This window comes from Vespa mandarinia, chromosome 5 (genome assembly GCF_050613455.1).
Source record: "Vespa mandarinia isolate Hongniang chromosome 5, ASM5061345v1, whole genome shotgun sequence".
Classification (NCBI taxonomy): Eukaryota; Metazoa; Arthropoda; class Insecta; order Hymenoptera; family Vespidae; genus Vespa; species Vespa mandarinia.
Genome location: NC_140814.1, coordinates 2,001,830 through 2,029,636, shown reverse-complemented (window position 1 = coordinate 2,029,636; position 27,807 = coordinate 2,001,830). Strand labels below are relative to the sequence as shown.

Genomic DNA, 27,807 nt, shown 5'->3' with positions numbered 1-27,807 from the left:
TTTTTTTTCCTCCCTCTTTTACTTCTATTTTCTTTTTTCTTTTATACTTTTTTTTTCTTTTTCTTTTTTTTTCTTTTATTTATTTTTTTTTCTTGTTTTTTTTTATTTTTATTTCTTTTTTTTTTTGTTTTTTCTTTTTTTTTTTTTTTTATTTATTTCTTATAAGACCAACTTGTCATGGAAGACGAAAAAAAAAAGAAAAAGAAGAAAAAGATAACGAACGAACAAAGAAAGATAGGGACAACGCTCTCGCGCTCTACGAACGTTTACTATTATATCGAAATGTAATTCTATTGAATACGACTAAATCTAAGCAGTAGTAGTATTAGTAGTAGTAATAGTAGTCTAGTAGTAATAGTATTAATAATAATAATAATAATAATAATAATAACAATAATATGTAAAGCTAAAACATGACTAGTGCTAAAATTCATTCGTTCTAACTATTAATACGTACGTCCGACAAATAATAATAAATCAATCTATTGATTTTTCTATGTTATCCTTTATAGCGGTAGTTAACCCGTACGGTATTTAATTATTTTTCTTTTTTTTCTTTTTTTTTTTTTTTTTTTTTAGCACAAAACGCGTATTCGTTAAAAGAAACACTTGCCGTCTTACGATTTGAACGAACTAAGTTAAACATCTTAAACATCCTTAACGTTATTTTGAAAATATCTTTCTACTGTAACGATTTAACGATATTTTTAAACGCAACGATATTTCAAAACGGATAGGAAGTTTCTACTTTTCAAAACTAAATTGATACGAACATTCTCGTGATAATCTTCGATCGAACGTCATCGTCATCGATCGATTCGAAAAAAAAAAAAAAAAAGAATAATAAATAAATAAATAAAAAGAAAAATTCCCGATCGTATCCGTCAAATTTCTATCAACATTCGCAATTCATTTTTTAACATTGATAACAATTTTGTTCTGATCGGGTGCTAAAGGAGTTTTTCTCTTAACGTGCTTATCCGGTATTTTATCCTTACTGATAACAGCATCATTGTTACAACAGGCCATTCCACCTTTTCTCTTTCTAAGCGATTCGGTTGGAAGATACTCGGCCGGTCTCAATAGCTGTCTGAAATTGTATGGTCCATTAATGTCCTCCGCATCGTATTCGACTCGACGATTCTCTTGTCGCTTTTCTACGACGGTCGGTCTTAACAAATGTCTCACGTTGATTGGAACACCGAATCCGTTCTTCCAAAGATCTTTTCGTAAAAGTATAGCGTTCTGATTAACGACGAAACGATCCAAACCATTTTTCACCTGATTGTTGTTCTTATTTATATTATTAATATTTTTATGATTTTTATTATTGTTGTTAATATTAATATTATTATTATTATTATTATTATTATTATTATTATTATTATTATTATTATTATTATTATTATTATTATTATTATTATTATTATTATTATTATTATTTCCCTCCTTCTCCCGATTATTTCTTCCAATGTAACCGTTCTGTTTCATGTCACTGGCACGATACAATATTTGCCTGTCGTTTATATTATTCTTCAAACCATTCGTAATCTTCAATCCATTCAAACCCTTCCTTTGATCGATCCTTCCGTTGTTCGCGATACTCCGCCAATTCAACTCATTCCCATACCCATTTATGAAATTCTCTCGTTTGTGATTTGCATCGCCATATTTATCGGCCGCTCGTGTTTGTACGCCATTTCGATCGTTGAAACGCGAAGAGTCGACTGCAAACGATCTACCGTACGGATTGCACCCTCTAGGCCGCATGTTCTTGCCATGCAGGTCATTAGTCCTTGTACTGAAAGTATGAATAATGTTAAAGGTTTTACTTAGACGAAAGATTAAACACGTTTTACTTCGATCGTTTAATTTCCATGAATGATTATAAAATACTAGCTCTATTGATTATCGTCGACTACTCTATACTATACATTTATATGAATAATGTTTAAAGGGGAAAAAAAAAAAAAGAAAAAAAGGAAAGAAAACTATATTTCTAAATGAGCGAAAGATTTATTACGATGATCTACTGATGTTAAAATTTCCTTTTATTTATTTTACCTGGAAGTTTGCCATGATACCTCTGATAATGATATAAAAGATATAAATAGATATTAGTTAACAAAGAGTTTAATGAAGGCTTCGCTCGAAAATAATGTATTTCGATAGAAAAAGAAAAGAGGCTAAAGAAAAGAGAAAAAACGAAGAAGACAAAAAAAAGAAATTAATCCATTAATAAAGATAAAGTAAAACAAAAAAAAAAAAAAAACCTGGAATTTCAAAAAAAATTTTGTCACGACGAATCGGACAGTCTTACATCGGAGAAACGTACCTTATGGATTTCTCCGCATTGTCTTTTCTTTCTGATCCATCCGGATTTCTCAATGCTTTGTGCCAAATTTCGGAGAGATGCTGTTCCGGTGCTACCACAAAGTCGCCCTGAGCTGCCAGACGATCCATCCTCTCGGCACTCACTTCCAGAATCTGACCCGTTCGACTCCTGTTTGCCAACCGGGAGAAATTCATTAAATTATCCTCATATCATTTAAACCAATGTCAAACTATTCTCTATGTATAATATCGACTAGTATACTGTCCTTCTCCTTTGAAGGACACTAATATACATTCTAGTCCGAGGAATATCCAAATTTTCGATTTAAATCAAACTACATACCTATAACATACATACCTATCTAATATACATCTATGCCAATGAGCAATATAACTTGAATTATACACACACACACATACATACATACATACATACATACATACATACATACATACATACATACATATATACATACATACATACATACATACATACACATACACATACACACGTAATATTTTATAAAAGAGCACAAATTTGTACAGTTGTTAAAATTAGCCATTTTGCTACACATAATTAGAAAAAAAAAAGAAATTGAATTAATTATAATTCAATTGATAATGATAATTAATTATAATTCAGTTGATAAGATAAAAAAAAATTAAAATATATACGTATAGATCCTATATTGTTCCATTGAAAAATTATTTAAAAAAAAAAGAGAAAGAAAGAAATAAAGATAATACTCCTTTTTATGACAACCCCGTACGACAGTATAATGAAACAATTTTTTTGTTTGTTTGTTTGTGACAAGAAACGAGTACACACTTTTTCCTTGTGATTTATGAAAGTAGAATGAAGAGAAAGGAAAGAGAAAAGAAATTGAAAAAAAAAAAAAGAGAGAAAAGAAAATGCAAACGTCAATCGATTTCGATGTTCTATATCGAGCTGGCAAAGAAAGTGAATACGCATAAATATTTTTAATATGAGATGCATAACCGCTCGTACAAAGTTTGGCAATGGTCCAAACGATTCTTGCTAGTGACTCCAACAAGGTATACATACATAACTATACGGTTATTAACTTTAATGGCTCTATATTTTGAACGATTCTTTCGAAGAAATAAAATGAAAAATGAAAAAAAAGAAAAAAAAACGAATCAATGATCCGTATACATTGTTAAAAACTTTAACATTGTTTCCGAGTAAGACAAATTTCTCTTAGGGAAATTAAAAACAGAAAGGAGGGAAAGTGAAAGTTAGATAAGTTGATGGAAAAAAAAAAAAATAAAATAAAATAAAATAAAATAAAAAAAAAAAAGAAAGTAAGAAAAGAAAAGAAATCGTTTGAAATCGTTACCAATCGAGGAATAAATTGACGATTGAAATAAACGCAAATGAAATATAAATTAAAAGGGGAATTTAAAAAAAAAATTTCTCTTTATCTAATCGTCTAAGCTAATAGACGAATTTCGAACGAAATATGGTACCTCGCTGAAGGATGAAGGTCATTTTCTAGCTGTATCAACGGTAAGTCCCAGCCAACTTCGTCTTCTTCGAAGTCCGAACCACTTCCGATGCGAGTGCCAAAATCATTCGAAAAATTGAGCGATCGAATTTCCGATTCAATCATAATCGTTTAGAATGAAATATTATAATCCTCTCGATATCATTATTATTATTATTATTATCTTTTTTGTTTTATTTAAACGATCAATCTACTACTACTTACCTGCTCATTTCTTCTTTTAAATCCCGATAATATTTGACGGTGTCCTCGTTTTCTGGTTGAGAACCTCTTCGATATCGCAAAATCGGTTGGACCATTTTAAATCCATCGGGACGAGTATAATCAGTTGGTGGTTCCTCGATGTCGTTTAATCGGACACCCGGTTTGTTCCGTCGAAGATTCTTATGAATATCTTGATTCTTCATGTGAACCTATTTTTATAAAATTTATTTTCATAAACCTCTTAACAATTTCTTCTTTAATTCGTTTTTATTTATTTTATATTTTTCTTCCTTTTTTTTTTTTTTTTACTTTTACTTGTAAATATTATTCAAGGATATAAAAATAATATTGACATCGTTCGAATACTTAACATACGTTTTGAGAAAATTGAATTAGATCAGCTTGTCTCAATTTAGGATGAATAGGATCCTTCATAGCCGATGATTTGTGTACCCTTTCCTCTTTTTTGTACCATCTCTGTACGATGAACTTAGCGTCCTCCTCCTTAATGCCCTCGGTGATCAATGCACGTATCGCGTCTTCTTGATTATCACAATTATTCAAGATATTCTTGAAATGTTCCTCTGATTCCACGCCAAAACGTTTGCGAACAGAATAACCTCTGAAGTCTGGAACGTACGATTATCATTTATAATTTGTATATCATTAATAATTATAATTTTTATTATCATTCATAATATTTATATATTTATGTCGCTCAAACGAGATCATTTAATTTATATTATTTCATTTCTTATCATTTTTATTTCTCGTTTTGCCTGTAAACGATAACTGACAAATGATTTTAAAAAAATACTTACGACTTTGTATAACAACAGCAGCGTCGTTCTCTTTGGAGTTTTCTGTCTGAGATATTTCATTTTCATTATCGTTTCTTATAATTTCTATTCTGGATTCTTTACGCAGTACCAATGTTTCCTCATCTAAGAAAAAAAAACAAAAAAGGAATGAAAAAAGAAACGATAATTATAAGAAACCAATGAATTATTTAATTCAACAAAAGCAATCATTATTGTTATTGGTTACTAACTTTGAACTTTCTTCAATACGGTAGCCTCTTCTTCGGCACGTTTCCTCAACATTTCCTTTTCAACGTGTTTACGTGTTAACCAACCTCTGATATGCCGTTGAAGTGTAACAACAGAAATTGCAAATTGCCACTTTTGTTTGTTAAAGCGAATTTTTGCTAACCATCTACGAACGCAAGCTTGTACCATTATGATCTTCTTCAATTGTTCCTCATACATTTTTGACAAGAATTCGACATGATAATATTTTAAAAATACTTTTGTCTTTCCCAATGCCCAACCGTCCATCTTCAAACGTATCAAAAGTAATCGACAATTGTCACGATTGGCTACCACTCGTTCATCATAACCAAACGCAAGGAAACAGTATCTAATATTATATATGGATATAAAAAAAAAAAAAAAAAAAAAAAAAATAAAAGAAAAAAGAAAAGAAAAGACGATATTTAATAAATATATATATAAAAATTTTTTGTAAAAGATCGAAAGGTAATTATTATTTATTATAATTCGAATTACCTCTTTAGAAACTCATTGAAAGGTATTCTATGAGAGAAGCCATTTTGTCTTATTCGAATGGTCTCCAATACTCCAGTGTATCTCAATTGTTTTACAACTTTTTCCTTGTCGAAGAAACGTGGGCTTCTTGAATCGTTCGGTTTGATACATCTGACGAATTGCGGAGAACCAGAGACCATTTTTTGTAAAAGATCCATCAAGGAATAACGGAAGTATGTTGCCACTGTTTGCTGAGCTCTTGATTGTGATGCTAAGCCACGACTGGAGTAACGTTCCTAAAATAATTATATTAATAGAAAACTGTCAAGGAGTAAGATGTATATATGAAATATTATAATTCTTTGATATATCTCGCGTGTACCTTTGTATTTTGAATAGATTGCGACAACTTTCTCGAGTCAGTTTCATGGACGGCTGAGTAGAGGTTACCGGTTTTGGTGATCGGACACTGGAACAAGAAGCGGACCATGTCGAATTGAGATTGCCGTACCAATTGTATTACCTCAGGAGGCAGGAAGTTTCTATTCTTCTCAAGAAATCCTTCAGCTTGATAAACTACACGTCCAGCGAAATGATGAACCGCGAAACAAACGGCATCGGATTTTGGTCTTACGTAAAACTTCGACTTTATGTTGTTGTGAAATTTCTCTGTTGATTAATAAATAAATAAATCAATCAATCAATCGTACGAGACAAATGAATAATACGAAATATATCGATTGAATTAGATTTACAATTGTCCGTGTATTTCGTAATTCTTACCAATCAATGATCTATTGGTCGCCCGAGGAAAACGACTTTCTTCGTCCAAAAGTGCCAACAACCCCATTGGTTTGCTCAATAGCATATCTAGAACTGGTCGATTATCTGAAAACTCAACGAGATCAACCGGTATACCCTCGGCCATGTACTCCTGTTGTTCCCAAGTAAATATATGCTGATTGAAATAATACTGAATCTGTTCGTTCGCTATATTTATGCAAAGTTGTTCGAATGAATTCCGTGGGAAATTCTCAAAGCCAAATATATCCAACAAGCCAATAGCCAATGGCTCGTAATTGGGTGAACGATTGAAGCACAACAGGCAATTTATTTGATTGACCATCCAATCGAAGAGTCTTCCGTAAAGTCCTTTAGCCATGGCATCACGAGCGGCACAAGCTTCGGTTACGGTATTATTTCTTGTGATCGTTTCACCTCTCGTCATGACCGAGTTTGATGTTAATGCCTCCAATAAATCGTTTGGTTCGACACCCAACAATTTCGAAACTATTGAAACGATCAAGTTTATGAGTTAACAGAAATGATCTATTTTTGTAATTGGACTATTATCAAAATAAATATACAATTCGAGAAAGGAAACTTCTTACCTCTATCGAGAGGAGCAGTATCTATGACTCTACTTTTATTATCCGTATTATCCTCACTAGGAACTTCAGCAAACTCGATATCCCCTAAATGAAGTATAGCTGCCAATACTCCATAAACAGTATCCACTTCGCTATCCCGAAAGCCTAATACTTTGAAGCCAACTTTTAGTTGTTGAAACTTATCCACGTAATTTGGAGAATTATGACTACGATCTGTAAGATATCGATGATGTTCCCGAAGGCTACTATCCAAATGAAACTCGGCTAAACGATTGTCAGCCGCTAAACCATCGTACATGTAATAAAATACATGAAAATTTCGTTCGCCCCTGTATAAACGAATAAAAATTTATTTCAATATTCGTTAGTTCCATTCCTAGTTTCTGTGTTTCTTTTTTTCTTCGTATAATTTTTTTTTTTGTTATCATCTAAATATCCAAATGAAAAATAAACAAAAAAAAAACAACACATAATTAACAATGCTTACTCAGCCTGTGCTACCACACGAGATTGTTCCAAAAGATAAACGGAAATTCTTGCTCCAGTGACCTTGCCACCTTTGGTCATTGTCAGATCTAAATACTTTCCAAATCTCGATGAGTTAGCGTTAATACCAGTCGTGGCGTTTCCAAAGGCTTCCATTATCGGATTTATTTGTAGAATTCTTTCTTCCAAATTACGATTCGGTGCTTTGCTAAGATATACCAATTGCTTTAACAACAAATTCGCACTCTCTGTCTTTCCTGCCCCTGATTCACCGCTGATCACGATCGCCTGATTTTGACGTTGATGGAGAAGCGCTTGATAGGCTGCATCAGCGACCGCAAAAATGTGTGGCGGATTATCTGACCTGGCTTGACCTTTATATCTTCTTTGTTCCTAAGAGGAAAAAAGATTACAAAAACAAACGAAAAAGAAAGTTCAATGATTCTAAATGGTACAAAAAAAAAAATGTAACTTACGATTCCAGTGTAAAGGCCCAAATTGGTAAATGGATTAACGGCAACCAGTATATCACCGATGTAAGTATAAATTTGACCTTGTTCGTAACGATGTTGTAATTGATCAACGATTGCATCTTCCGATAACATATCAAGAGCTGCCAAATCGTCCATATACATTTTTTCTGGTCTGGCTTTACGATCGGTTTTAAGTTTACCGTGTTTGGTCGTTACTTCCGGCTGTCTTTGAACTCTACCATCGGTTCTTTGTCTACGAATTTCATTAGAAAGTTCTTCCCTGATTTCCTCGATCTGAGATTCGATGTCCATCAACAACGGATGCTCTTTGAGTTCGCTAGCAAACGGTCGATGTTCTAAATCCTTGACGAGACATTCGGCAATGAAGTCCAAAACTTCTGGATTATGTATGTCAGGATTTTTCAATGATGGGGGTGGATTTCTAGGTATTTGAAAGAGCGCTCTCATAGGATGAAGTTCGGACAGGGGTGGATCACCCTCGGCTAATTCAATCGCTGTTATTCCAACTGACCAAACGTCGCATCGTGAATCGTAAGAAGAATCCAATTGTTGTTCACAAGCTATTACCTGATAATTGATAAAAAAAAATATTTTCGTTGATTCTCTTCTTTGTTCGTTATCTATTTAAATTTACTAAGATAACGGGAAAAGAAAAGAGAAGAGAAGAAAAAGAAAAAAAAGAACTGTCAAAAGATGATAAATATACCTCAGGTGCCATCCAGTATGGCGTACCAACAGAAGTATTTTTCCTTGCCAAGGTCTCAGCTAGATGAGAAGAAACCCCGAAGTCTACCAGTTTAACTCGTGCTTCTTCCGTTAATAAAATATTATGACCTTTGACATCTCGGTGCATACAGTGATTACCATGAAGATAAATCAATGCTTCGACAGTTTCTCGAAGTATATACGCTATTTGCCTATCCGTTAGACGGGTAGCACGTTTTTTTAAACCCTGGACAAGATCGGTCACTGAGCCTCCTGTGCATAACTGGAACATGATTCATTAACTTTTCACGCAGTTGCCTTTTAACGTATATATGTAGCTAAATAAGTACATATATATATATATATATATATATATATATATATACTTGTATATGTATACATATAAATACATATACATATAGCTGGTTAAATTATATATACTATGTATCCACAAACACATTCATTATTATGTCGAGAAGATTCTAACGTAGATTATATTTAAGTACATCGTCCACACATTCTTTGGAAAGTATATACACCATATCATCCTAATGGACGATGCGAATTTACGAATTTCTAATTACACTTCTTTATTATTATTATTATTATTATTATTATTATTATTATTATTATTATTCATCTGTACGCTCTTTAGCATGAACATGATTAAAAAAAAAAAGGAGAAAAATTAACGCTTTAACTTTCATTACTAATTAATTAAAAGGAATATATTATAACTGAGAAAAATGTACCTCCATTACGAACCATAGTTGATCCTCATCCTGTGCAGGTTTTGCTCTTTTCAAATATAATCCATAAAATATTGGTATATTAGGATGGGAGCTTAGATCTCTTAATACAAGATATTCCTCCTCGATCTCTTCTATATTATCAGCTACATTTTCAAGAATTTTGATCGCTACTTTGTTGTCAGTTTCCTTATCGTAAGCGGAATATACTTCCCCGTAAGTGCCTTCCCCTATAAGCTCCTCCAAAATGAAACGATCTCCTGGATCTGGTATTACATCGAAGTTTACGTGTTGACTTAGACCATGATACGCCATATTGGTCCCACCACCGGTCATCTCTATATTAAAATAAAACAAATAAGAGGTAGAAGAAGAATTATGACATCTTGATTTTTTTCTTCGGACGTCGATGATCGACGACGCTTCTTTTTTAATATTTTTTTTTTCTTTCTGTAATAATAATAATAAATAATAAATGATAAATAAATAATAATAATAATAATGATAATGATAATAAAATGAGATATGCTCTTTTTCGAACGAATATCCGCTATTTTACTTCCACACTCTACACATATATATAACTGCTTCGGAATAATTGATCGGAGTTATACGCGTATGTTGAGTAAAAAAATGAATAAAAAAAGAAAAAAAAAAGGAAAAGTAAAAGAAAAACAAAATATCTTGATAATCGAATCCTTATATTCCTCATATTCTCGTATATACGTATCATAAAAGAAAAAAAAAAAAAAAAGATCATCGGAACCGTCGACCTAATTATACACCGTGACCGCTTTCAACCTTCGAAGTTAATTCGATGCCGTATGAAGATATTAATCTTTCGCTATTAACATATTTTCGTTATTTCGCCTGTTCTCAAAATGACCTGAGATAAACGAGAAAATTCCTCGTGGATCTGTTCGAAAGAAAAAAAAAACAAAAAAAAATAAAAAAAAAATAAAAGAAAGAAAGAGAAAATCAATAAATAAATAAAAAAGGAAGAAATAAGTAGAAATGTTAGTTTGCAAAATTGTAAAGAAAAAAATTTTACCAACCAATTATATCACCCATTTTCACGAGAGAGTTCTACGTTTTCACCACACAAAAAAAAACCAAAAGATAAGTAAAAAGAAAAAGATAGAGACAAGAAGTATTCTCAATGTATATTAATCGAAATCGTAGAATATGTCAGTGTGAACACTGTTAGTCTTACTAGACACTTAAAATACGACTGGAGTGTCTTTCGTTTTCTAACCAGATACCTGTTAGTCCCTTAATTAGATTAGACTTTATAAGACCGGCGCACTTCTATGTGGCCCTCAACAAAAATAGGTCTCGCGAAAAAAGGAATGTAGTCACGTGTCGATCCCATTTTGTTCTACCTATTCTTCTTTCTTTTTTCTTTTCCCTTTTTTTTCGTTTTCTTGCTTGCTATTTTTTCCCCTTTCTCTTTCTTCATCATGTCACTTTCTTTTTCATTCTTCTAATCTAAACATTATCAAATACAAATTATACATTGTTTAAATTCAAACATAATCATATAAATTTCACAAATATCAAAGAAATATTTTTTTGGTTTTTTTTTTGTTTTTTTTCTTATTTACCAATTTTGTTTCTTTTTTCTTCGTTGAATTAATTTAATATTTTAATAATTTTTATTAGCTTTAACATTGTATTATCCGAAGGAATAAATTTTTTAATAAATTCAAATACGATCCATTGCATGTGTTTATAAATTTTTTAAAATATTAATCTCCATTAAATCCGTATTTCGCATTAATTAATTACTATCAATCAATATTCAATTATTTATTTATATTTTAATGGATAACGTTCCGAAGGTTAACCGCGAATATTCTGCGCCATTGTGCGAAGCCGGATAAAAGTCCGAAGCCAGCTACGGTTTCACACGACATTCTTTTTATACGGAATTGGACGAGACATTTATAGATTAAAGTTACATCTAGTTACATCGCACTTTTCTCATTTATAATTCTTTATAATAGTAATATCAATCACTAAACGTGATCCTGTGAAAGGAAAAACGAATTTATACTTGTCTCTGGGCGACACTCCTAAGGCAATTGATTAATTCTAAATCAAAAAAAGAAAAAAAAAATCAATTAAAGAACAGACGATCGAATAAAATTAATTCTCAAATAGAAATCTTTTTCAAATTTTATTCTATTATTAAAATTTTCTTTTTCTTGTTGTTGTTGTCTTTTTGTTTGTTTGTATGTTTTTCTTTCTTAATTTCATTTCAATAAGTTTAGTTCATAAATTAAGCTAATAATTACGTTCGAGATCATATCTACTAATTTTAATAAACGTTAAGAAGCCATTTGAAACTAATACGTATATTACATTTCTATTTAATCTATCGCAGCGATAGAGAGCAAGAAGAGGGTTTTACGTTCATCGCTTTTTCCTCCCCACAACGAATTAAATCGCATAAAGTTGTTAATCTAACCTGATCCTTGAACGTTGGAAAACTATGACGAATAAATTTTGCATAGAGATGAGGCATTTAAATCGGCTTGCTATTTTCAGCGTTCGAGAAAGCGTTAAAGAAAAGGCACATAATATATGATACATGTGTGTTGAATAAATTTAAAAGACAGGTCATTTCATATGCACGATCTTCTTTTTCCGAGTGAAAAAAAAGAAAAGCGAAAGAAAAAAAAAAGAAAGGAAGAGAGAGAGAAAGAGAGAGAGAGAGGGAGATGATAAATTAAATAAAAAAACAAAATCTTTTTTCCATTTTAGATTTGAAGGAGTAACGTTACTATCGTGAGAACGATTACCACGCGTAGATCGATGAGAGAAGTCAAGGTTCGTCAGATCCGTTAATTATTCAACTAAACAAAAAAAAAAAAAAAAAAAAAGAAACAGCAAGAAGTGCATCATTTTTTTCCTTTTTTTTTTCTTTCTTTTTTTCTAAACCGAACACCCACAACGATCTTTTACATCGTCGACGATCGAAGAAGTTCTCAAGTGAAACGATCAAAATGTCGATCGATATCACACCCATTCGATTCCTCGTAGATTTAAAAAAAGAAAAAATATATAACCGTAAATCTACAATTTCTGATTGAAATGCTCGAGAAAATCCTATAGAAAAAGAAAAATGGAAAAGAAAAAAATATACATATAAAGAAAAAAGGATCGAACTTCACGGATCGATAATCCTTTCCCCTGAAGGTGTGCATAGCCAGTATCGATCGCACGGCAATAACCGATCGGACTATCCGATCACGTGTTCACGAAGGTATTAGAGCGAAGAAACCCAACGTGAAATCGGCTTAAAGATCCAACTGTGCAAAGTAATGTCTCTCTCTCTTTCGCTACGGCATTAGACTGTCCGTTACTGCCTTTTCTACGATATTCCCTATGCATTTGATACACTATAAATCATCGAAACACACGGTTCCGATATATCGAGGTGGCTTCATTTCTCTACAAGAAAAAATAAAAAAAAATATATATATATATTATAGATATGTAAATATATAGATAAAAAAAAAAAATATATATATATAGATCAAAATCACGAAATTTGTCTATCGATCTAATCCCCTATCGTTATCTAATAACTAAATTTACGATTGAATTATTACTCCGTATTATAGCTGTATGTTAATTCCAGTTAAAAAAAATTTTTCTTCATAAATAAAAAAGAAAGAAAACATTCAACGTTATGACAAACGTCAATGATGATTTGAATCATTTGCGATCGTATACACAAATGCAACTTATTTAATTATTGAAATATAGATTAAAGTTAAATTTGATATCTTAATTTTAATATATTTAACAATACAATTGAATTTTCTTTATTATAATAACGATTTTAATCAAACTTTTTGTAAAACATTACAAAACTAAATATTATGTAGAGATAAAATTGGATATTATATGGAAATAAAAGGACAATTTTTATATACCTACTTCAGGATATATATTATATTATATAGGGTGTCCTAATTTTGATATAACCAATTCAATTGTATATATATATAAAGAGAGAGAGAGAGAAAAATCCAACAAAAAATTTAGTCACCCTAGTTCGATACAGTTGAAACGTGAGAAACTTTCTCACTTGATAGCGATCCTTAGAATGTTCTTACAAGGAAATATATATATATATATATATATATATATATATATATATATATATATATATATATATGTATAGACGAAGGTGAGTCGAACGAAACAAAATATCTTTTCTATCACGATCCGACGAATAACTGGATGAATCAAAATTCTAAAGGATAACACAAAATATACTCATATATATACAGATACACAAACGTACATACACATACATTAGTCCCAATAGCACGGTTTCACACATCTAATTCCGTCGATTCGATCCTTTCAGCGTGACGGTGTAACGGTACGATGCGTTCTATCAATGACCACAAAGCCGCACCCTCTCTCGATGATTCTCTCTCTCTCTCTCTCTCTCTCTCTCTCACTCTCTCTCTCTCTCTCTCTATCCCTCTTTCTCTTTCTGTCTTCATTGCCAAGAGCGAAATGATCACGAGCGAAAAGCTTTCAATTAATATAATCCCCTTAATTTTAATTTTGTATTCTCGCAAACGTGAAAGTCCATTAACATACTAGAAGCGACACGATCGATGCATAGCAATATTTACATATTTACGTGTAAATAATATATGACTGTAAGTGATTTTATTAATATGTATCTGTATAGATAATTAAATCGTAAAACTTATTTCTCCTTCTTCTTCTTCTTCTTTTTTATATCCAATGAAAAGAAAAATGAAATGACATTTACATTATTTACATTTCTGCTGATATGATAAATATCCATGCATAAAATTGAATCGACTTATCTCTATATATTCCTTTTTTGTATTCTCTTCTTTTCTTTTATTTTTATTTTTATTTTTTCTTTTTTTTTTTTTTGTAGAAAAATATATAAGTGCATCGAAATATAGAGTACAACGCATGTTTAATATTATTATGAATATTTATCCATGAATCCAAACATTCAAAAATTATTTAAAAATCTTATCTTCTTAAATTATATATATAAATAATACATTATATATATACACAATATATATATATATATATATATATATATATATATATATATACACTTAACATAATGAAATTTTAATATTATTCTAAACATTTAAAAATCTAATCAATTTTGATTTATACCTGACAAAATATCTTTATATTAATTCTCTGCATTTTATATTTTATCTCGAAAAATTGATATTTAATCGGTCCTATGAACACATACACACACAGAAAAAGAGAGAAAGAGAGAAAGAGAGAAAGAGAGAGAAAGAGAGAAAGAGAGAAAGAGGGAGAAAGAGAGAAAGAGAGAAAGAGAGAGAAAGAGAGAGAGAGAGAGAAATAAAAAATCACTGGATTTTTAAGATCGATATCGGGTTTGTGGTAACTTCGCGACCGCAAACCCGAACGAACGAAACTCTACAGCAGTATTTCCCAATGTGGGGCATATGACATGAAGGGAAAGGGGGAAATACATATATACATAGGGTAGCTATACATATGTGTGTGTGTGTATATATTTACAAAATTTATATTCATTGAAGAGAAAGTCAAATTAAAAATAATATTACCCATGTTTCTTTTTTCATTAAAAGTAGATAGATAAATATCTATTATATATATATAATAATTTTCAAAATTTGATTGATTTTATTACGATTAAAGAAAAGAAACAAGGGAGGGGGGGGAAGCATACACACACACTTTTAGGAAACACCGCTCTAATTGTAATGAGACAAGATAATTTATTTTCTTATATTGTCTTCATCTTGTTTCTCTATCTTTCGGATTAAATCAAATGACGCATATGTCCACTCATCGGCATAAAATCGTATCGCGCTTCGTAGAAATCGATACTGTGTTTGTTTTTCACGGTACTTAAGAGAGAGCTTATTAGGCACACCAAGTCGAACATATTTGATTTCCGGGAACACGCGTGTACACGTATTTATGTGGTTAACTACGTAATGACGCGTATAGGTATACGATACAACCATATGCGCACGTAATAACGTCCATTAACGATTTGAAGATAAACTGACTAAAGAGAGTCGTGAAATATAAATGGTTTCGTTATTAGGACCGTAATTCTTATCGAGAAAAAGAAAGAGAGAGAAGGAGATATATTTATGACATAGCGATAATGATCTTACCGTCGATCAACGACCTAATCGTCAAACATAAATTTCTGCTGTTATCTTTATTTTTCTTCGATCATCAACACTTAGTCATTCGCGAAGTAGATATGTAATTTTTTCTTTCTTTTTTTTTTTTTCTTTTTTTACCTACACTCTAGCTTCTCACCATGCCTTAATCTTTATTTTTTTATAATAAGATTAATATCATTGATTAAGTAACACGTACGGACTTTATGTTACAAATTGTTAATAATGAAATTTTAATCGAGTTTTAATAAACTCGAAATAAATTTCTATATCGAATTGATAAATTTGTTAACATTTTATTTTGCCCTAGCAAACGATAATTAACGTCGAAGGCATTATCACGTTTTGTATATCCTTATGAGTATAATTAAAAAAAAAAAAAGAAAGAGAAAAAAAAACCAATAGAATCGATATAATGGAAAGAAAGTTTCCAAATAAACAATATTACGATATAATGTATAATGAAAATCTTATAGTAATCGATTTGTTAATATGTAAAAATAGAAAAAGTGGAAGAGAAACTTTCGTCAAAAATATTATCATTTATCGTTCGTTTACTTCGATAGAAAATAATTAATGATTCTAACGTTATTTATATTGTCAAAGACATATATATATATATACACAAGTGAGGTCCTTCAAAAGTATTTGGGTGTCGTTGCACCTGCGGCTTCGTAGAAGTGTGTTAATGCCGTGATAATGCGAAGCCCTACTTTCAAACCTTTGACCGTTGTTGGACACTCTCTGCCGCTCGGCCGCTTTCATTCTCGTTACGGTCTAACTAACCTTCCTTTTTTTTTTTTTTTATTTCAATTGTTCGTCCGATCGTTCGAACTTATTTAGAAAAAAAAGTATATATATATATATATATATATATATATATATATATATGTATATATATATATAATGAATAAATATGTCGTAGATATTCAATTAAAACGAATTTCTTCAATTTTTTCTTTTTTTTTTTTTTCTTTCCCATTTTCATTCTATAATTATAAAGTCGAGGAATCTTCTATTCTCGTTTACTTTTCTTTCAAAGGAAAATATTTCTGTTAAACAATGATGTACATATATATATATGTGTGTGTATGTGTGTATATGTGTGTGTGTGTGTATATATATACGAAAGAAAATTAGAAACGGTATGTCAAGATCGTTTTCTAAACTTCGCTAACGAGCTCCTATGTACCACCGTAAATAAGTACGAAAATTATGTGCATAAGTTATAGTTAACTTCGATTTCCCGTTGTAATGAACGATTCAAGATGGGAATCAGCAAAAAGCGAACATTACCGAGCAATACAAAATGAAATGTCATTGACTCATAGTCCTCGACTAATGTAAATCGGAAAGACGATTTTCCTCGCGTTATTAGATACATTAATGCACGTATTACTTCGAATAAACGAATAATCCGCTGAGTAAATATTAAGCTTAGTTAGAAATTATTTATTTAAAGATGAATAAATTGTTATATTTTAATTTAAATTAATACAATGATAATAGAATATCGTTCTAATAGATATCGATCGAGTATTGAGATTAATCTGAAACATATTGAATTTAGTAAAACTCATTGAAACGTGTATATATCGATCCTATTTCATACGCTGAATTAATTACATCTCCTATTGCTTTGATTATGTAATTTGATGAAATCAATCAATATCGATGTCAGTAAACAAGTACACTTCCATGACGATTTCGAACTACTTAAAGATATTTGCTAATCATAGATAAAACGATCGATTGATACATTGAATTTATGATTTATCGTAAGAAAAGAAGAAGAAAAAAAAAAAGAAATTAAAAAAGTAAAAGAAATAACGTTCAATCAAATGTTACTTCTTACTAAAGATAACACCATAATCGGCCAATGTAGAACGCTCGTTGTATATTGTAAAGACGACTGACTATACCGGCGTGCAATTAAAATTGGCAATACTTTATATAGAATTTTTTAATATTCAAGCTTATTCATAACGTTGGATACGTCTTGAAAAGGTACGTTCACTTGCTATAGCTAACTATAATCAGCCAACATTGAACGCTCGCCGTATAATAAGGATGACTATACTGGCGTGCAATGAAAAATGACACTTACTTATCTACGATCTTTTAATATTCAAATTTATTCGCATCGTTATATTTGTCTTGAAAAATTCTATCGCACGTTAGAACAAAAGTTTCAATGAGTAAGTAAGAGAAAAAATATCTCTACAAAGTGTTATCCGAGAAAAATTAAATACACTGCTTTCGTATAAGCTTTCGAGATACTTTATCGCAAAAAAAAGAAAAAAAAAAAAAACTCGTACAAATTAAGTGAATGACATTAATATTTTTTCGATTGTAGTTTTAGTATATCGTAAAAAATTCGTTTTCATACTAATCGCTATTAACGATTTATACGACGCGTAAACAACGCTTTCAAAAACACTGAGGTTTCTTTTTTTTTTCTCGTGATTGCAATTAACCGACAAAATGTTCCACGTATTACAAATTTTCAATGAATTTTGCATATATTTGTTTTATGCCAGTGATAGATTAACGCGCTCGATGATGAGCAGCGTTCACATCGGATCCAAAACGACGATATAAATTTATATTATACATTATAATAAAAATATATTTAATTTAATATTCAATATAGCCGTCATTATATATATATATATATATATATATATATATATATATATTTATATTATACTATTATATATAATTTTATCTCTATATTTGGAATTATAAAATCAAATATGGATTTTTATTTTAATTTCTAGCTGTTAATTATCGGTCATTTGCATGAACAGTTGAAACGAAGAAAATGTAAATATAAATATTATACATAATTAATTTATTTTAATGGGAATTATATAGAAAAAAGATTTTACGATATCTCAGACCTTTTGAAAGTTAAATCCGTCAATGATCTACGCGATAACATAACGACACTTTACCGTATATCCGATCGATGTGCGTACAATCGAACCAAAAAAAAAGTGAAAAAAACATTAATCTCATTAATATAATATGATGAAAGTAAAGACGAAAAGAGAGAGAGATATATATATAGAGAGAGAGAGAGAAAGAAAGAGAGGAGTGAAACGATCGAACTGTTTTCTATCAAAGGGACTTACGAATTATAAACGCGGAGCACTTTCATTTAGATTAACCAGGTCGTCGTTCTTCGTTTCGTAGCGGTTCAACGAGCCATCACCTGGCAGAAGAGTTCCGTAAATGGGTAGAACGTGAGGCTTACGAGCGTGATTACTTTTAACGATCGAAATCTTCAAACGAACCACGAAGTATCGCTCTATTAAACTCACTCGACAATCGGGAAAAGCGTTAGACAGATACTACATACATATAGATACAATATATAATAGTTATATACATATACAAGTAAGAGCACCAATAACAACAATAACAACAGCAACAGCAGCAGCAGCAGCAGCAGCAGCAACAGCAGTAGCAGTAAATACTTTTGCTACCTATCGTAAGATTGTAAATAGATTGTTTCTGATCGAATAAAGAAAATAGGATCGACGAAAGAAGATCCGATCAAATAAGAAACCAGAAGAAGAAATCGAATCGCGCATTAAGATCCGATCAAAATATATTGCGATAACCTTAATTGATCTTGCTATTAATCATTTGTGCTCTTTGAATTGAATCAATTTCTCTCTATTTTTCTTTTAATGTTTATCTGAAATCAACTATTAATGTTTATCTGAAATCAAAATTATAGTGATGAATCCGATCAGAGGATGATAATTGTTAAACAGAGAAATTAAAAGAAAAAAAAAAAAGATAAAGAGTAAAAATTCAGGACAAATTACTTTTGACACATTATGACTTATGAAAAGGCCATGAAAGTCTGTACAAAGTGTTATCGGGAGCTAACATAACTTGATCCCCATATATATGTCTAGATAAGTAGGTAGATAGATAGATAGATAGATAGAGAAAGAGAGAGAGAGAGAGAGAGAGAACATTTTTATTGAAACAAGAGAACTTGTATAACTGGTCGGAAAGTCGTCAGAAGAACACCTTTCAAATACTTTCATGATGCTCAATCATCAATCGTTTAATTATAGTTAAGTGATCATCGATAGTACATACGTATGCATGTGTATGCAATTAATATACGTATGTATGTGCAATTAATAATGTATATAGACATTGAGTGATTATAATGAATCGATAATTCATCTATCTAAATGACCGAAATTATTTTATATATCTTTCGGATAATCGAATAGAATATTAATATTTTTTCCTTATTAGTTAACGTCGAAGAACCATATCTATGTATCTAATGTAACTATGTACATATATATATATATATATATATATATATATATGTCTTTATGTAACTACGTATTTAAAAGAAAAAAAAATGAAAAGAAATAGAGACTTGTCTATGCAACGACAAAGAGAGCTCGCACGTCCTCGAAAATTCCCACACAAGCTATATATATGTACTTACATTCTCGCTACCGGTTCTCTAAAAAAACAAGAAGTAAGTAAGTAAGTACATATGTTCGAGAATAAAGCCGTGTGAGAAAGAACGATTAAATCCGTGAGAAGAAGGACAAGCTGATACGTAGATTATTTAAATACTCCTTTGGTGAATTATTATACGAGCAAAAAGGAACATAAAATGATTTTGAATGAATAATTACAAAATGTATCATTTACAAAAAAAAAAAAATAAAAAATACATTCTCTCTCTCTCTCTCTCTCTCTCTCTATCTATCTATCTATCTATCTCTGTCTCTATCTCTGTCCATTATTTTTATTTTATTTTTCTCTATTTTTTTTTGTTTATTATTATTATTATCTCCGACATAAAGCAAGAAATAGTTAAAAAAAAAAAAAAAAAAAAGAAAGCAAAATACCAATATCGACCAATAAAGCTATTGCTATCCTCAAAAAAAATTATCATTTATCTACTTGGCGTTATTTATAGAAGGATAACGATAAGTGCAGCCAGCTGGTAGGAAAAAAAAAAAGAAAGAAATGACAGAATAAAAAGTACTTTTCAACGGCTACGAAAATTCAACAGTTTTAAAGAAGAGGAATGTAGAAAGAAAAAAGAAGAAAAAAAAGAAGAAAAAAAAAAGGAAACAAAATGGAAGAAATTAAAATAACAACGGTAAAGAAGAACGGAAGTTGCGTTTGCTATAGAGCGTTTCCAGATTATATCGCAAGAAAATGATCGAACGAATTGGTGAAAGCATCCTTTTATTCGAAATTCGTCACGATCGTTACACGATCGACCGAATAGAACGGGAACAAAATCGAATAATTCGCTTTCTTTCTACCTTCCCGTCCATTCCACCTTTTCCAAGCTACGAAATATTACTGTAAATAAATATTGATAAAAAAAAAAAAAAAAAAAAAAGGAATAACTTATATATGTATGTATGTACATAAGTAACGCGCTTAAATATATCAAATCTGCCATCGGGAGAAAATCGTATCGCAATTATATGAATTCATCGAAAGTCCTTGCGAGTTTGTTCGCTGAGCCGATAATTTGCATGCGAGACTTATCTTACGAATTCCTTAGAAAGTATAGAAATAAATATTTCGATATTTCTAGTCGCTCTAATTAATTTATCCGTAAAAAAAAAAAAAAGAAAAAGGAAGAAAGAAAGAAAAAATAGTATATTCTACTTTTCTGCTAGTATGTCATGAGAGAAATATGACATTCGTGAAAATGTATATACTTATACAAATTTCATATATATTTAATATCTTAGATGATATTGAAAATCGATTACTTTCTTTTTTTTTCGGGACTATTCATACGGTAATTTTATTTTCTTTCTTTTTTTTCAGAAGATCGTAGAACTACAAACCTAAAAATTATCGGACTCAGTTAACAACCTTTGAGCCACCCTATATATGTATATGTATATGTATTTATTGTACTTTTTTGTATTCACTTAAAAGATAATCTATCTATCATTTAACGCCAACAATTCGAATAAATCAATAATGAACTCGTAGCATTGAACGAGAACAACAAAGAAAACTGGTAATATTATTATGTATATATTACATACATGTATGTATGCATATATGTATTAACATATATTCGATGACCATCGATGATATCTCTTATCAAATTTCAAATATATAACTTATCGATTTTCGTTTTAATTTCCTCTATATATATATACATATATATATATATATATATATATATATATATATATATATTTATAGAGAGAGAGAGAGAGAGAAAAAGAGAGAATATATATAAAAATATATAAATAGAATTTTTATATATATATAAATTCTAAAAAAAAAGAAAAGAAAAATTTTTTTTTTCTTTTTATATATAGCATAAATGAAATTCTTCGAAAAGTGTTTACATATCTTTTATATCAATAACGGATGATAATGATAACATTAATCATGAATTCTTTGAAATTAATCGTAAAAGTTGTTGAAAGATTGAATTAATCATACGTTTTAATTTCCTTATCGGAAATGACGTTATTTTTCACGACGAATCATTCCTGAAAATTCTAATCGTCAGTGTTTAATGCGTAACAATAAGCGTACTGTATTATATTGAATTTATTATACTCATTAAACAACTTGCTTTCTTTCATTCATTCTTTCTTTCTTCCTCCCTTTCTTTTCTCTCTCTCTCTCTCTCTTTCTTTTTCTCTCTCTTCGATGAGTTACGTGAATAATACAGAGAAAGTTATAAAAATTCTCACGCGGAATCACGCGATGATTTATTTGTGATCTAAAGAAAAGAAAAAAATTAAATCAATAGCAAATTGAAATCATACAAAACAAAAACTTAAAGATTAATCATAAACTTTAAAAAGAGATTTCCTTCGAAATATTTGCAATGAATAATATCTTTTTATATTGAATCAATGTTGTCTATCGAATTATTTCAACAAAAAAGAAAAAAAAGAAAAGAAAAGAAAAAATCGAGTACCTAAAGTGTTAAACGAGAAGGTCCTATAAAAAGAAAAAAGAAAAAAAAAAGAAAAAATATAAGAAGTAAAAATTTGGATTATTATAAAAACTAACGAAATAAAGATAGTATAAGCATAAATATATATCTAAACTTTCTAAAAATCTTCTTCAATTGTTGAAAACTACAAGAAGAATCTAATAGTATTTTCTATTACTCTCATTGCACAATCGTTACTTATTTTCTACAAATAAACATTCTCGATGTCGTTGTACTTCCTTAACCGATTATTATCTCTATCGACATGGAGAAACTTTTATTTTTACCAAGAGAGCAATAGTTATTATCGTAACATCTGTATAATCATACCTTCATCGAAGTTATCTAATTCTCTCTCTCTCTCTCTCTCTCTCTCTCCTTCTTTCACTTTTTTTCTGAATATTGACAATTGTTAACAATCATCAAGAAAATATATAATTTTTGTCATTTAAAAATCAAAGCCGACTGAAATCGTTTACGGTGACTTACTCTATGTAAATTCATTACAATTATCTCAGCTTTCTGCGTAAAAACTTATTTTACAAATAATAAACGAATATCATTGTGTATGATATTTTTAATGCAATAATAATTAGTTCGCTTTTAATTGACAACGTGTACACTCTTCGTTCCATTCACTCGTTTGTTCTTCCTATCCTAAGATTATGTAATTATATCTTAACGTACAGTTATGTATATATACCTACACATACACACACACATACACACACACACGTGTACATATATAAACATACATGTATCTATACTGTTAATGTTATATACATACATGTACTTTTATAAGAGAAATACGCTTTAGAACGGAACAAACAAAATGTGTTTAGACTAATACCCATAACTAAACGAAACGGTGCATTCCATGTATGTGCTTTTGTGGGCTAAATCCCACATATAAATTATATCATTCATTTCATTTTTTTTTGTTCTTTCTTCTTTCTTCCTTTTTCTCCTCCTTCATTTTTTCTTCAACTTTATTCATAACATTTTTATTTGCATTTCCTTATAACGTTAAAATATTATCGAAAAAAATTAACTTGTAATTATTCAACAAAAGTTATTCTTTATGAGACATACATATTTTACAACGTCGTATATGTCTTATGTTTCGGAATTTTATATCGTAAATCTCGATTTACGTATTCATTGTTCTGAATCGTTATTCGGTAAAAAATAGTTTTACTGACGAACGTCAGACTTTTCATCCATCTGCTTTCACATATTCGAATTTTATGAGCTCCGAAAGTCACCACTAAGTATTCGTTTAAAGTCTCTAGGATTATTAGTTAATGTGAACGAAGCAAGGATTATATATATATATATATATATATATATATATATATATATATATATAAGAAGTAAAGTCATAAAATATATGTATATATATATATATATATATATATATATATATATATATATATATATAAGAAGTAAAGTCATTCTGGTTAATGTAACGATCGAAAATAAGTAAATAAATGTATAATCATAAATTGACACTTTAAATTAACGAAAATAAATATATACAACATTTTATAAAATCGTATGAATATTATTTCAATGTTTTTATGAGGTTTCTAATTTTTTATATAAAAACAAAATATCTATCGTAAAAAGATATTGATTTCTGTATATAAATTACATCATATATATATATATATATTAATTATTACAATCGTTACCTTCCGATTGCTTCGAAATTATCGACTTTACCATATACGGCAACTTGCTGGGAGCTTTCATGAGTCGTCTTTCAATGCCCTTGAAAAACAACCTCGAAGAGATCAAGACTCATACTATGTGTATACTTATATACACACACGTATATGTATGTGTGTGTGTGTGTATACGTGCGTATGTGTATATGTAACATGTGTAAAATACTTGTTCCGACTTGTCCATAAGAAGGAATTCCGATGACCTTTGTTTCGCGGTCGAGTTCACTGTACACTCACGAATACTCTTGTTTATATATGGAAATTTTCCTTGAAATGTGCGTCGAACAACACTAACACAAGTTAACTAATTTAGCATTCCTGTTTCGCGCCAATTCTCATATGAAACTCGATCGTCTAGCTATATATAATATATATGTGTGTGTGTATGTTTATATATATATTTCTTATTATATATTTTATTGTTATTGTTATTATTATTCATTCATTCATTCATTGATTTATTTATTTATTTATTTACCTTTATCTTAATTTTAGATATACACAACTCTTTCCTTTCTACTTTTTTTTCCTGATAGATAAGATCTTTAGTATAGACGTTCGAAGAATGCGAAATATCTTTGAAATGTCATACTTCATGAATTATTCATAAGCGTTCAAAGTCCTATAATAATGAAATTTAAAAAAATTTGTGCATAAAATTATGCTTTAACAATATCAGTTGATAATGAGTTACGTCGTGAGATTAGAATTAGAAATGAAAAAAGAGAAAAAAAAATCGTAATGCTTCATAAACAAGCTTCAGTGAAAAAGAAAAATCAGTTTTAATATAACATTGTATCATTATCCGGAAGTTCATAAAAATACAAGCATGATTCTCATAATCATCGTTCTTGATGCACCGCGATGCGCATTATCCTCGTTACTTCACTTTATGCGATTGTAAATTATCGCTCGCATGTTCTTGCACGGCGTTATATAGTTTTCTATCAAAATTCATCAAAGAGACATATCTCGTATTTTAGAGCTTTGTGCTACTTTGATTTATCGACTAATTATAATATAAATTTATTATCACAGTATATAAATTCACCGTACACTTTATTATTACATCTTATGTATATCTATTACAAATAAATTTATCGTTTACGAAGAGAGTAAATATTTACATATGTATGTACGTACATTTTCAATCTAATTTTTTAACCACAATATTTACGACAGTTTGTCCACGATTTATCATAAATCTGTTTTTTTCTTTATTTCACAGTTCTGCTTTTTTTTGAGATTTAGATGAATATTTGTGAATAAAATAAACATTAAATTATCTCTTTTTAAAGAAAATTATTTTTACATATTATTAATAATATATAGATATATTATTTATATATATATATATATATATATATGTGCATATGACTAATAAATCTCATAGATTGAGGCCATATTAAAACACAACAACGACAGCGACAATAACAATAATAATAATAATAATAATAATAATAATAATAATAATAATAATAATAATAATAGCAATATCAATATTAATTTTCTAGATAAAAACAGAATGAAGAAAAATTCTATATAAGAGAAGAAGAAGAAGAAGAAGAAGAAGAAAAAGAAAATAAAAGTAAACGCAATATAATTCAAATAACAATCGAAAGTTCGATGATTCGTGACAACAACAATCATGACCCATAATAAAGGTAAAAGAAATGATTATTCTACGAAAAAAAGTTTTAACGATAAACAAACAACAATAAGTTTTTGTTACTCACGTGCATATCATTCGTGATTCAAACGCAGTAGAGAGAAGGAGGTCTGCAACTAGAGGAACGAATAAAAAAAAGAAAAAAGGAAAAAATAAAAAAGGAAGAAAAAAAAAGGAAGATAGGAAACAAACGAAAAGAAAAAAAAACGGGGAAGGGCGGGGCAAAAGGATAAAAATAAAAAAAAAAAAGAAAAGAAAAGGAAAAAAATATATGAATCTCTGTGTAAAGAGACGAAGACCAAGCGGAAGCGCGTTATGTACCGTGACTCTCTGGGAGTCTTTTACGAGCGAAGCGAGTTCACGGTTGCTTCGTGACCGCGTGACTGTCTGATAGGTACTGGGAGGACGAGATAGCACGGAAAAGGAACGAGCTATGAGAGGAGAAGGAGGAGAAGAAAGGAGGAGGATGAAGAGGAGGAGGAGGAGGAAGAGGAGAAACACGCCGTGCACGAGTCTACCTCCTCTTCTTCTACTGACTTTAACAGACGATAGCATGCACGAACCATGCTCACGTTCTCCCACTCCTCCATCTTTTCTTTTTTCCTTTTCCTTCTTCTCCCTCTTCTTCTTCTTCTTCTTCTTCTTCTTCTTCTTCGACGACTTTCCTTTCTCCCTTCCTTAGTTTCTTCATCTTCTTCTTCTTCATCTTCATCTTCATCTTCTTCTTCTTCTTCTTCTTCTTCTTCTTCTTACTCCTTGATTTTATTTATTTATTTATTTATTGTTCTTTTTTCGATCTTTCACGCCATTTGTACCGCATTCCTTACTTTCTTAAGATCTTTCTAGTAGATTTTCACACTTTAACACATTGTTTGACGATATATATATATATATATATATATATATATATATTTCTATATTATATATATATATATATATATATATATATATATATTTCACACTATATATATAGTGTGAAATTGATCTTACCTGAAGCGTACTTGGACGGTATTGAAAAATATGTACATATGTACATGTATGTATATCAAATATGCATACACACCTGTTCAGATAACAAACGTTTAAATATTTACATGCGTTTATATACACTTAGTGCGCAATATTTAAATGTTGGATATAATAAATGAAATATTTCGTTCAAAATTGATGAATATGTATGTATACAATTAATTATAGAATACTAATTACGTTTCCAGTTTGATGGTCAGTGAAACAGAAAACGTTGGATTCATTTTTTTCTTTGATAATGCGTTAATTATTAGAATTTGTTTGTTTTTTTTTTTTTTCGTTAACACAATAGTATCAAAAACTTGTTTCTTGTAAATAGAACGAATTAGAATTTTCCTCCGATTAAAAAAAAAAGAAAATAATAAAAAACAAATGGATACAGAATGGAGTTCGAATCTTTCTTAAACTCTTACTCCATTTGCACAATTTAATTATAATGATTTTCTTTGTTAATATTTAATAATGTTAAAAATTGATTCTTCTAAACGAATTCTTTTTTCTTTTTTTTTTTTTTGGTTTAAAAGAAAGAACAAATGGACGATTAATGGTGGAGTTTAAATATATTTTATGATGCCTTAAGATTGTATTAATGGACTAAATTACCTATGTTCGTTTATATGTATATACGTCAATGAATGGATTTAAATATTAATCAGAGAAATTTGTATATATTAGATAAATGGTTACTAAATGAGATCATTTTCCAGCTTGAATTTTCTTTTACTTTCGAC

General features: G+C 29.8%; 1 protein-coding gene across 4 annotated transcripts; it reads right to left on the bottom strand.

Annotated features, from left to right (window-relative positions):
* Positions 1 to 156: 156 nt before the first annotated feature.
* LOC118441645 (myosin-IIIb) lies at positions 157 to 26,723 on the bottom strand. 4 transcript variants are annotated; one of them, XM_035866328.2, is made up of 17 exons: positions 10,495 to 10,660; positions 9,443 to 9,777; positions 8,692 to 8,973; positions 7,968 to 8,552; positions 7,493 to 7,884; positions 7,006 to 7,334; positions 6,398 to 6,904; positions 5,997 to 6,283; positions 5,636 to 5,910; positions 5,119 to 5,486; positions 4,889 to 5,011; positions 4,443 to 4,696; positions 4,068 to 4,276; positions 3,826 to 3,906; positions 2,336 to 2,503; positions 2,065 to 2,086; positions 1,646 to 1,801 (listed from the first exon to the last, which is right to left on the bottom strand). In XM_035866328.2, exons 1-17 carry the CDS (start codon positions 10,508 to 10,510, stop codon positions 1,790 to 1,792), a joined length of 4,245 nt encoding a protein of 1,414 aa, XP_035722221.2. In that variant the 5' UTR covers positions 10,511 to 10,660; the 3' UTR covers positions 1,646 to 1,789. The 4 variants fall into 4 exon arrangements, with proteins under 4 accessions (XP_035722217.2, XP_035722216.2, XP_035722220.2 ...); XM_035866324.2 differs by lacking the exons at positions 2,065 to 2,086; positions 10,495 to 10,660 and adding an exon at positions 26,115 to 26,723 and having other exon boundaries at positions 157 to 1,801; XM_035866323.2 differs by lacking the exon at positions 2,065 to 2,086 and having other exon boundaries at positions 157 to 1,801.
* Between the last annotated feature and the right edge of the window lie 1,084 nt (positions 26,724 to 27,807).

Bases quoted from the DNA above. Each gene is read 5' to 3' on its own strand.
- LOC118441645 (XM_035866323.2), bottom strand. The intron at 7,885-7,967 runs GTAAGTTACATT...TTTTCCTCTTAG, and splicing joins TGGGCCTTTACACTGGAATC to GAACAAAGAAGATATAAAGG. The intron at 4,277-4,442 runs GTATGTTAAGTA...TTATAAAAATAG, and splicing joins TAATTCAATTTTCTCAAAAC to GTTCACATGAAGAATCAAGA.